Genomic DNA, 12,389 nt, shown 5'->3' with positions numbered 1-12,389 from the left:
CATCTCTTTGCCAAAAGCTGCTGCAGATGGAGGAGCCAGCCTGCCTGGGAGGCCCATGACTTTGAGAGGAGCCATTTGGCAAAGTTATTGGCAGGAGCTGCCTTGCAGCACGAATGCTGGAGACCGTCCTGGGCTGGAGTGAATCAGGGATGCAGCAAAGGTGGCTGGTGGAACAAATAACCATCTGGTGAGCAGGGCACTGCTCATCTTGCCGCACCGACAGGCAAGAGCAAGTGCCAGTTGGTAAGGCTGAGCTCTCAGTGACATGATCTGACAGGCACAATAGACTGTCTCCCTCGCTATTGTCTGCTCCATGGAGGAGGTTGTAAATCCCAAGTAAACTTGGTTCTTTCAGAAACCAGGAAGCCCCAGTTTCTTCTACTGTTATAAAGTAAGAAAGAAAATTCCTCAAAATTATTTATCGCATTTCTTGCCGGCTGCTATGGTGGTGGTGATGGGAGTGTGGTGAAATAGAAATTCTTGCTCTCAAGCACCTCTCCATCCGTTTGAGCAGATGTTGCTCTGTCCTACTCAAAAGGTACTTAATCATATAAGTACCCAGACTGGGCAAGTCTGTGCTACATTTGCCTCCCTTGAGACAGTGGAATTAGAGCCTGCCTGGCTCTAGACACCCCCTCCAGCAACACCAGTTCTGAGGCCTTGGAACAGACCCTCCATCTCTGATTCTTTTCTTACCTGTAAAATATGGTGCAGACTGAGGCAACATGCCCCCTGTTAGCATGATATATTTTTAAACATTATACTTATTTATCTGTTTTTGGTTGTGCTGGGCCTTAATCGCTGCTCAGGATTTCTCTTGTTGGGTGAGTGGAGGATACTCTCTAGTTAATGGTGTGTGGGCTCCTCTTGTTGCGGAGCACAGGCTTTAGGGCACACAGGCTGCGGTAGTTGTAACAGGCGGGCTCAGTAGTTACAGTTCCCAGGTTCTAGAGCACAGGCTCAGTAATTGTGGCACATGAGGGCTTAGTTGCTCTGTGGTATGTGGGTTCCTCTCAGATCAGGGATCGAACCTGTGTCTCCTGCATTGGCAGGTAGATTCTTTACCGCTGGAGCCACCAGGGAAGCCCCTGACATATTATTGTTTATACGTGAGCACAGAATACATACAAAAGAATCCCTCTCCAAGCATTTGGAACCAGTAGTTGGTGGTAAATTGGAAAAGTTAAGGCAGAGAATCATAAAAATGATACACCTATTATATTTACTAATTTATTTGAAGTTTAGCTGATTTACAATGTTGTATTAGTTTCAGTTGTAAAGTGATTCTGATATATATTCTTTTTCAGATTATTTTCCTTATAGATATTACTAAATATCATGTATAGTTCCTGATACACCTGTTTTAAGCAGCATTGCCTAATTTTGATGAAAAGCTTCTTGAAGAATCAACACTTAATCTTTGAGTATGGGTGAGACTGTTGACTGGGGCACATATTCTTCTGGCACAAACCACACCCAAAATGACAAAGACCACGTCTGAGTTTGGTTTCCTTGAGATTGAATGAGAGTATAGTCCCCTGAGAAGCAATCTGAAGTACAGATCCTTCTAGGTTTTCACGAATGTCCCCCATATTTTATCTTTCCCACATTTAATTAACAATTTTTGATCATCTTTTGAAAGCATTCAACTTAGTTTTCATGTCAGACAGTCATCACTGTCCATGATATTCAGTTAAATAACCAGTACAACTGACCTCAAGGGATCTGGGAACCAATACAACTGACTTTCAGTCGACATGCAGCTCAAACAAAAGAAGTGGAAGTGAGCCAGTGGACCAGAGATGAGCCTAATAAATTAGCTGTGAATGTAGAACATGCTGGAGACACATTTTACAGAGGGACTTGAAAGCATTTTGTCATCTGATGAGTCATCTTAGAGATCTATTAAAAGAGCTTCTATTGTAATTATGATAAGGAGGAGGAGCCATCATATACTGAGTGCTCACAGTGTACTAGGAATTGAGTTAAGAACTCTGTTTATACTATATATGATGAATTATATATTATGTGTATATATATTGTGTACTACATTCGTGTGTATACATAGGATAATGGGTGTGGGGTGGGGGTGTACCATTTAATCCTCACAACAATCCTCAGCTGTATTAACGTTAATTCAGTTAAGGCTGAATTAGGTGAGACTTTTAGGTCTTATTCACCACTGTCGATTATCCATCTCCTAGTCTAACATCTGGCAAATAGCACTCGTCACATGTTTATTAAGCAAATGAGGGAATATATGATGAAACTTAGAGACGTTGTATAAGCTGCCTAGCATCAATCAGCAGCCTCAGGACTTTGAATGCACATATGTCTGACCCCAAAATGTATGTTCTTAAGAACAAATTTAGTTCTGTTATAATAATTTTTTTTTTCACAAAGCTCTTGGACATGTACTTTGGATCCCATATTTCCTTAAGAATAACCTGCTGCTGCTAAGTTACTTCAGTCGTGTCCAACTCTGTGCGACCCCACAGACGGCAGCCCACCAGGCTCCGCCGTCCCTGGGATCCTCCAGGCGAGAACACTGGAGTGGGTTGCCATTTCCTTTTCCAAGGCATGAAAGTGAAAAGTGAAAGTGAAGTCGCTCAGTCGTGTCCGACTCTTCGCGACCCCATGGATTGTAGTCTACCAGGCTCCTCTCTCCATGGGATTTTCCTAATAGGATACAAATCTGGGATTATCTCCACTTTACGCAAGTATGTGGATACTTGAGAAGAGGGTCAGTAGCTTGTCCTGTAAAGGGCCAGATAGTAAGTATTTTAGTCTTTCCTGACCATATAGTCTACTCAACTCTGTCACTTTAGCATGTGGGCATAGCTGCATTCTAGCATTCTATTTATAAAATCAGGTAGTGGCCCATAGACTGTAGTTTGCTGACTCCTGTTCAAAAAACTGGAACACAATAAAGTTTTAAAAAATGTTGATCTTCCAAGTGAGTGGCTGCAGTAAGTGCTACAAGATACTCACCTGAACAGGAATGGTTCTGTGGGGAAGGTGGGGTCTTGGTGGGATGCCGACAGGTGGAGAACAGTGGCGGAGGCATTCCTAATGGAGGGTGGACTGTGTTCTTAGGAGGCAAAAGCAAGCAAGGGAAATGCTATATTCCTGAGCAAATGAGCGGGAGACTATAGAGACAGCAGACTGTCTGATGTCCATTAGAACCTGCATACGTCCCACAGGTCTTCCGGGTAGTGTCCCTGTGACTGCTCACTCAGTGGTCACTTTAAACATGCTTATTATATACAAGGCACCATGCTAAAAATAAAAGAAAAAATCCAGGTATGTAATTAGAAAACAAAAACCTGATGCAGACTCTGTTCTCATAGAACTTGTGTTCTTTTGGAAAGATACATGTTATACACAAACATAAGAGCATGAACATAAATCTTGTTAAATGCTATGTAGGAAAAGAACAGAGGCTGTGAGAGAACAAAATATGTGCTCACTGATGGAAACTAGGACTATAAAGAAAAGTGTAAGAAAAGAATTGATCTCTAGCCCCAAACATAATCATATAAACATTTTTTGATGTATTTTCTTCCAGGCTGTGTGTGTGTGTGTGTGTGTGTGTGTGTGTGTGAGAGAGAGAGAGAGAGAGAGAGAGAGAGAGAGGAGAGAGATGGATGGATGAATAAAGGAATTATATGAAAAAATGTATCATATCTGTTTTTGTTTTGTTTGTTTTGGTCCCACACACAATACTGTGAGCATTCTTCTGTAACGTCCCATAGTTAAACTATAATTTTGCCAGTCACCCAATGCTGGACGTTTAGACGATTTCCAGTATTTTGATGTAATATTTGTGTGATAAATGATTGGATGTATCTAAATCATCTCTCTGGTTAGTGTCTTAGGACAAATGTCTACGTCAAGATTGCTGGGTTAAATGGTACAAACAATTAAGTATCTAGATCATATTAATCAATTGCTTTCTTAAAGTACTGTACCAAGGAGCACTTTTGTAATTGCTTTGGCTCTTTCCCACTTTTTCTAGTCTGTGTTTTTCCTCTGCTTTACCTTGTCACACATTTTCAAAGTGTTCAAGTTCATCCTAGAGAACATATATGGGGTGAAAATCAGGAGAAAAGGAAGTCATAAAGACAGAATCGTGGAGCTTTAATTTGAACCTGTTGCCCTTATCCTCCCTGAAAGCCCTGGTGCTTTTTTCCGTCCTCGTGGGAAAGCAAGCTCAGTGCTCAGCGGAGCCATGTATTAAACACATGGGTGAGTAGCTTGTCCTCTGGGATTTAGTTGCCCACCTATATTAAATCAAATGACTTTCTTGGTTCCAGGGCATCGGTTGTAGATAAGTACGTGGAACCTGGTGACCCAGAAATGTTAATTTTCCTCAAATTGGTGAGAAGGTAGTTTCCAAGAGTGATTGACCCACCATGACAACCTGTATGGCTGTTTAATGAACTAGCCTCTTGTGAGGTTCAAATCTGATATTTCTGAAAGCTGTGTTAACTTTTTCTTGTTAATACTATCTGTGGTAAATGTAATTTGAGCCCCAATAAATCTGAGAAACCTAGACTCTATTATTTGCTCAAGATTTCCAGACATCCCCAAATTGGGAAAATGATTGTATGGCAATGAAAAGTAAAAATCGTATAAACTACCACTGGGATTGCATTTTTGGTGAGTGGTTTTGGCCCCTCTAACAACCCTTGAACAATGCAGAGGTTAATTAGATATAATTTATAGTCATCCCTCCATACTCCCGGTTCATCTGCATCCAGATTCAGCCAGCCACACACTGTGTGGTACTCAAGCATTTCACTATTTTAAAAATATCCATGTTTAAGTGGACCTGGGTACTTCAAACTACATGTTGTTCTAGAGTCAGCCCTGTATTGGCTTTCTGTATTTCACCAGCCTTTGGGGATTATAGTTGGAGTCAGTCTGAAGTCTCAGTTCTTTTTGACTTGAATATTTGTGGCATTTTTCTCCCTTTGAACTATCTGGAGGTATTATTGTAGAATACTGAGTTTTTTCACTTTTTATTTACAATTTTATGAAGTATTAAAAAATAAGACACAGTTTGTGACCTAAGTGCCTAATAAATAGACTTTAAAAGATATATGGCTGGCTGGCTGGCTGGCTGACTGGCTGGCTGGCTGGATAAATGAAGAGATGGACAGTTGAATGGATAAAGATTTGTTTGGTTAGTAGGTGAGTTGAATGGGTAAAGATCTGTGTGGTGAGGAGGCAATCCAGCTGCTTCCTCAGAAGACTAAAAATATTAAAACAGTTTCTAGAAGCATCACGTTTCAGTGATGATTTGAGATGGTAATATTAAAATCTACCTTTCATTTCTTTTCTCTGCTGGCTATGAAGCCAACATAGGTGGGGTGGAGTGAGAGTATTGATTAGGGGAGGGCAAATGCATGGGAACAAGCTTCTAGGAATTCATCAGTGGTGCTAGTTTAAAAGAAAAAGATGTGACACAAGGGAGAAGAACTGTCCTGGGAACGTGAGCGTAACAGGAGATACTGGGACAGTTTAGTGCCTCCAACTGATGTCTCTTGCAATGATTAATATCTGATCCCATTCCAGATCTGTCAGATTAGTCTGGGTGAAACTAACATACTATGCTTTGGAAGTTAGAACCCTCTAGTCACTTCATAGGATGTAAGAGGAAAGTTTTAGGCACAGTTCCATTTGGGTACAAAGTGTATTTCCTTATAGGTTCCCTGACCCGTTGCAGGGTCAGAGATCAAAAGCCTACTAAGGTCTCTCCAGGACCTGAAGAACTCTGTGCGCTGTAGCGAAAAATGCAAGAGGAATCTGATTATCATCCTGGGCTTCTGCTGCCAACATGCTTACTCAGTCCCTAAGCTTCCTCAGCACAATTTGAGATGGAAATTTTCCGATCAGAATTTTTCCTATAAGTCTAAGAAACTTGGATTTGAGCCCATTGCACAGGCCAGGTTCCCCCCCTCCCTTCCCCCGCCCTTTTCCAGTTACTTGACAAGCAGGCCTTTGAGTTGCTCATATGGATGCCTTGATCTAGACATTGGCACGTGCTGAAAAGGCAAAACACACCTTCCTCCTTTGGTTTGGACTTTGAGAAGATTAGTCTGCTCACCATTTTCTCCTGTGCTTATAAGTCTTCCTGCCTGTCCCTTTGTCTACCTGAGTCTCTCCTAATGGATCTTCAAGCCACACAGGCTGGCTTGTGTGGGGTCCCCCACCACCTCAGCCATTCGTGCTTCCCTGTTCCTCTAAGTCACCCAGGACCTACATGACCTGCCTCCAACCCACATTTTCCAATGACATTTCCCCTGAACTATTTGAATGACTTAATCATCACAACAGTCTTAGATGTATAGTCTTATCCCCATTTCATAAATGAGAAAACTGAGGTCCAAGTCCAGACAGCCTGTCAGGAAGAGGCAGACCTGAATTTTGTCTTCCCAACTGAAAAGAAATTCTGAGAACACAGTCATCACATCTTTACTCCTTTAGCTTATGTTACAGAGGACAGTGTAATGCTTGGTGTCCATGTGTTTAGTACCTGGCTGTTAACCTGGATCTGAGTTGGAGAATAAATTGATTATGCCTCCATAGTTAGGACAGCAGCCAGTAACATATTCTTTATGTGGGAGTTTGAACTTGGGGCTCCCTATTTAACATGTTGAAGCCAGTTTCTCATACTTCTTCTAGGGCTTAGATAATGGGGCTGACGTCAAAAGTTGTGCTGTATATTTCTGCAGTCACTTGGAAATTGTACCAGCTCATTAAGAGCATGGCTTATTATTTATTCATTCATCCATTCATTTGTTAATGTGTTTGTTCATTTTACTCTTTAACCATTCAGCAAGTATTGATTGAGCAACTGAAATGTCATTCATACCATATGAGTTGGTATATGATAACATCCAAATGAAAATGTATATAAAGAGTTATTAATATTGGTTATGAGGGGGAGGGGAGAAGTGAGCAAAAAAAAAGACAATTTAAAAAAATTCATCACATTGGTGATAAAACAAGTATATATAGTGTAATTTCTCCCATATACATTTCTCTGTGAACTGTGAGAGTTCAGTTAACAGACTCATCAAAATACCAGTGATGGTTATCTTGGGCTAATGGAACTTTTATTTTTACTATTTATCTTTTCTAATGAATGACAGTTTTCAATACCTGTATGCATTGTTTACACACTAAAAATTATAAAGCTGTCATTGTAGTGAAAAATAATTCATGGAGTATCTATTATGTGCGAGGAATAAGTCTCTGGCTATCAATGTACTAAATATTCACCCGAGCTCTTCCTATTTTCTTGGAAGTCCCATTAGTAACTCTTCAAATAAAAATCGGTTTGAAGAGTAGTGAAAAGTGGACACTGTCAAATTCTGTAGCAAGAATTCCATTGAAGTTCTCTTACCTGTAGGTTCAAGTGAAAGCGCTTTGGCAATGAGCCTGGCTCTTAGGTTTAGAGCTCCTTTGGTCTTGTGTCTTGGCTTAAACAGTAAGGGTAAGACGATACTTGTGAGCTCAACCTATCATCTCATAAGGTGGCTGGAGAAGGGTCTTGGAGGAGTCAGTGAAAATCAATTGCAATGATGGAAAAGTCATCGAAGAAAAAATGTCCTAAATCCTGTGGGTTGGAGCCAGCCGCTCTGTACGTAAAGAATCTCACCGTCTGTGTTTATTGACACAGAACGTAGTTTTAATTACCCTGAAGGAATTTCTGGCATGTTTTGCCTAAGCCAGTCTTAAAATGTTTAATCAGTAGTTTCATGACAACCAGGCCCACTGGCAATGGGGGCACCTGGGGGCAGCTGGTCAAGGGTAGTATATTGCAGAGTGGCTATTAGTATAGAGCAAAAGTATGCTTTATCAGAGAGACAGAAGCAGGAAAATGAGATGGCCTTGACTTTGAAAAGTTTGGCATGTCTCATGTCTGAGAAGCCTGGGTTTCCTTCCCAGTTATTGACCATGATCTAAGCAACCTCCATAACCTCTATTTTTTGTATATTGAGGGTAAACTTTGGTGAGATGATATAAGACAGAGTTTGAGCGACTGATCAAGGCATCAGCTTTATTGCTTAACGACTAGTGACTTGAAAAAAAAAAAAAAAAAAACAGTGAATTTACCTTCCAAATACAGGCCTAGGGAAAATGTACACTTTTTTGTCTTAATCACAAAACATTTTAAGGAAAGTGCTATAATAGGAAAAGCAGGATGATGGTGTCACATCATAAAGCCATCTTAATCTATCAGATAACTTGAGAGGAAGCCATAGCCCAAGGTGAATGTGAAGGCACCAAAGACATTGTTTCCTTGATTTTAATCTCTTTGTTCTTGAATCCCTTAGTTGAATCCTCTCAATAAGAAGTAAAAGCAATCAATAGTACTAAATACTGTCTTTTATTCACCTCTCCAGGTTAAATTCCAGATGAAATTTCTCTTTTTCTCCCTACATAAAAATGCCCTTTTCCCTGTCTCTTGTTACAGCTGTCCCAACCAATCCGCATATAGGCTAATTTTTACTTTTTGATGTAGACGGCAAAGGTGAATAACTTGGCACCTTGAAACCTGAATAGGAATCTAAAGGTGTCTTTGGCACAATATATTGAGCCCCCACTTGTGGAGCTACCAAGAGTAGCTCTGTCTTATTTAGTGACATAATGGTTTGCTGATAATCCTTTCTGCTTGCACAGAAAGGTTTCTCAGTCTACTTCGTAGGAACATTCACTGCACACTTCCCTGGTGGCTCAGAGGTTAAAGTGTCTGCCTGCAATGTGGGAGACCTGGGTTTGATCCCTGGGCTGGGAAGATCCCCTGGGGAAGGAAATGGCAACCCACTCCAGTATTGTTGTCTGGAGAATCCCATGGACGGAAGAGCCTGGTGGGCTACAGTCCCCGGGGTCACAAATAGTTGGACACAACTGAGCGACTTAACTTTAAACTTTCAACTTTCATAGAGAAGTGAGGCCATGGGAAATGAGTCCCTTTTAACCATCAAAACAACTGGGCAGATAGTTCCATGGATGTCCTTGGTGTACCAAGACTAATTGTCAGTTTTAAATAGTCCCCTTTCCTCCTACCTTTCAAACTAGTCTTCCAGTAGACCAACTTGGCTAACCAGGTTGTTAAGTCAGTGGCCAAATTTTAGGCAAGGAAGGAGTTACTGAAATAATAACCCCCTCTTATATTTCTGATGGAATTTTATATTTCTGCAAAGTATTTTCTCAACTCTTACCTATGCGGCACAAATTTGGAGAGCAGGTTTTATTTTGTCTCATCTTCTCACTGAGAAAACAGACCCAGTGGAGCTCATCAACTTGTCCACGATCATGTGGCTGGTTTCTAGTGGAGATATGATTGAGGTCTAGATTCTGATTCCGAAAACAGAGCTCTTTCCCATGAGATTAGAATACTTAAATCAAGCTTCGTTGAACTCTTGAGTAGATGAAATCTTGCAATTTGGGGAAAGGGTGTTCATTTTGCAAGACATTGGCCACCTTCATCCTAAGCACCAGGTTGTTTGGGTAGAGCAGTGTGGCATATTAACCTTTGATTGTTGGTCTTGGTTGTGGGATTTCCCATTCCCAAGGTTATTTATTGTTACCATTGCCACATAGGCAGGTTTGGGCCACACTCCTGGCCAGTGGTGCAAGCCTCAAAGAGGTAGAGTTTGGTGATGATAAAGATGTGGAACAGTGGACTTCGTTCTATTTCAAGACTGAATACAGAACTCAAATATCTAACTCACAAATAGCTGCCATATGGGACAATAAGAAAATAGGCAAGAAAGACAGTGAATTCATCACTACCGACACCATCCTTATCCCCTGGAAACATAATCCAAGGAAGGGAAGTTAGATTTACTGAGTGGTCCTTACACGCTAAGTACCTATTTTGTTTCCTTTGCATTTAATTCTGTGAGCAGTGTATTCTTTATTAAGAAGCTGGGCTCAATAGTTAAATCCTCTAACTATAATTACCCATATGTAAAATCACGACATGAACGTGGGCAAACTCCGTGAGATGGTGAGGGACAGGGGAGCCTGGGGTGCTGCCGGTCCGTGGGATTACAAAGAGTGGAACATGACTTGGCGACTGAACAACGACACCACTATCACGACAGTAAGAGTAACCACCTTCTAAGGCTGTTGTAAGGATCAGGTGAGATAGTATTTGTACAATGGTCAGTTCAGTGCCTAAAATAGATTGAACATTCATTAAATGGTTGCTTGGTTGTCTTTAGTATTTCTAGAAGCCTTAAATGATCCTAAGTGTTATTTGCTCTGGGCCAAACATTCTTTCTGCCCTCCAAGTGCCTAGAGTTCAGAAGTATACTAAAAGGTATACTCCAAGCATTAAGAGCTCTGACTCTGAAAACCACTGAGTTTTTCTCTGGACTCCATCCCTCACTAGTTCTATGAGCTTGGGCAAATTATTAAACCCTTCTCAGCCCAGGTGTCTCCTCCTTCAGTTCAGTTCAGTCTCTCAGTTGTGTCCAGCTCTTTGCGACCCCATGAATCGCAGTATGCCAGGCCTCCCTGTCCATCACCAACTCCTGGAGTTCACCCAAACTCATGCCCATCGAGTTGGTGATGCCATCCAGCCATCTCATCCTCTGTCATCTCCTTCCCCTCCTGCCCCCAATCCCTCCCAGTGTCAGGGTCTTTTCCAATGAGTCAACTCTTCGCAGGAGGTGGCCAAAGTACTGGAGTTTCAGCTTCAGCATCAGTCCTTCCAATGAACACCCAGGACTGATCTCCTTTAGGATGGACTGGTTGGATCTCCTTGCAGTCCAAGGGACTCTCAAGAGTCTTCTCCAACACCACCATTCAAAAGCATCAATTCTTTGGCACTCAGCTTTCTTCACAGTCTGACTCTCACATCCGTACATGACCACAGGAAAAACCATAGCCTTGACTAGACAGACTTTAGCTGGCAAAGTAATGTCTTTACTTTTTAATATACTATCTAGGTGGGTCATAACTTTCCTTCCAAGGAGTAAGAATGAGGCTAACAATGCTTAACTTCTTAAGGTTGCTGTGAGTGTTAAATATGTATTACAGTGTATATAATGTGCTCAGGACAGTGCCAAATATGTAGCATGTAATAAAGACTAAATCATGTTAGGTTGTCTTTTCACGAATATTACTTCAGTTACTTAACTGTCCTAAAGCAAAATCATTGCTGTCAAATGACAGTTGTTTTGATTACAAAACAGAAACAGGTTAATAACCCAACCTTAACCTTTGATCTAGTATCAGTTCTGGCTAGTGGTGACTGGTCTCTTTTAAATAATAAATATAAGCTCATAAAATAATAAATGGAATCTTATGAGAGACTTAGCCAACTGCTCGTCTCTTCTAAATATGAGATAAAACATTGAGAAATGAAAATCCATTATCTACTTTAGATACCATCAATAGGATAGTCTTTAAAGGTAATAGCTTTGAGATACTAAAAAATGAATAATAGATTAATTATAAACCTCTTTCTATATTAGTGGCATCTTGAAGCTTTCTATTAAGACTTAATTTTGTTAGTTTTGAAAAAACCTTGCTTCTTTATTTTTAATACTTCTTATTTTGCCTGATTCATAGATTCTGCTAGAGTATAATCTTATAACTCCGAACACTTCAAGAGAAAGGGAGCCTCCTCTCATCAGTGACATGACTTCTGTTTCTGAGTGCATCTAACTGCTTATAAGTTGTTCTGTGTATCAGAGTGGTCTCTCTTTTTCACCATTGCTCCTAGCCCCACAATATGAAACCTTACCTCAAAAGCTTAGTCCTGGGCACATGATCCCTCTTTAACTATATGAAGATAGCTCTCCTAACCACAAACTTTCTCAAAACTCCCTAGAAGCCATATGACTGTTGTTTCTACTCTTATGTTAGTAGATCACTTGACGTGTTCCTTAAACAGAAATTGCTGGGCTCCCCCCAGAGTTTCTAATGTAATAGGTCTGGGATGGGGCCTAAACATTTGCTTTCTAAGGATTTCCCAGGAGGTGCTGTTGCTGGTGGTTCACAGCAACGTTTTGATAAACACTCTTCCCCCAAACCCAAAGGCAGCGCGCTTTGTGTTAAGGAGGCTGAAGCCCAGAGAGGTTTTGTAGTGCTGGTGGTGGTCCTTCAATAGCCTGGATTTTGACAGGCCAAGAGCAACCTCGCAGAACGAGACTGGAAGGGGGCACCTGGGGAGTCTGTAATGCACCTGTGTATGTTAACAAACGTTGTCGCTTCACTGCCTCCTGGAGTCTGGATCTGAACCCCGTGTTTGTCACAGGACCCAAGGGAGAACCCAAGACAGAGAATAGTGGCACAATAATGAAGCATGAATTATCCCGATGAAATCACCTATGGAAACAAAGGTATTAGTATTATTATTT

At 41.1% G+C, this 12,389-nt stretch overlaps 1 protein-coding gene across 5 annotated transcripts in view; it reads left to right on the top strand.

The window, feature by feature from the left end:
- PPP2R2B (protein phosphatase 2 regulatory subunit Bbeta) overlaps window positions 1-12,389 on the top strand; it is a 522,252-nt gene that overhangs the window by 208,651 nt on the left and 301,212 nt on the right. Inside the window, exon 3 of one of the 5 annotated variants that reach the window (XM_004008931.6) lies at window positions 12,287-12,371. The exons of the other annotated variants lie outside the window; for them this stretch is intronic. Within the exon in view, the coding sequence (XP_004008980.1) occupies window positions 12,335-12,371 (37 nt within the window). The 5' untranslated portion in view covers window positions 12,287-12,334. The remainder of the gene's footprint in view (window positions 1-12,286; window positions 12,372-12,389) is intronic. 5 annotated transcript variants of the gene reach the window in all.

This window comes from Ovis aries, chromosome 5 (assembly GCF_016772045.2).
Source record: "Ovis aries strain OAR_USU_Benz2616 breed Rambouillet chromosome 5, ARS-UI_Ramb_v3.0, whole genome shotgun sequence".
NCBI classification, from domain to species: domain Eukaryota; kingdom Metazoa; phylum Chordata; class Mammalia; order Artiodactyla; family Bovidae; genus Ovis; species Ovis aries.
This window is presented reverse-complemented; position numbering and strand designations above follow the sequence as displayed.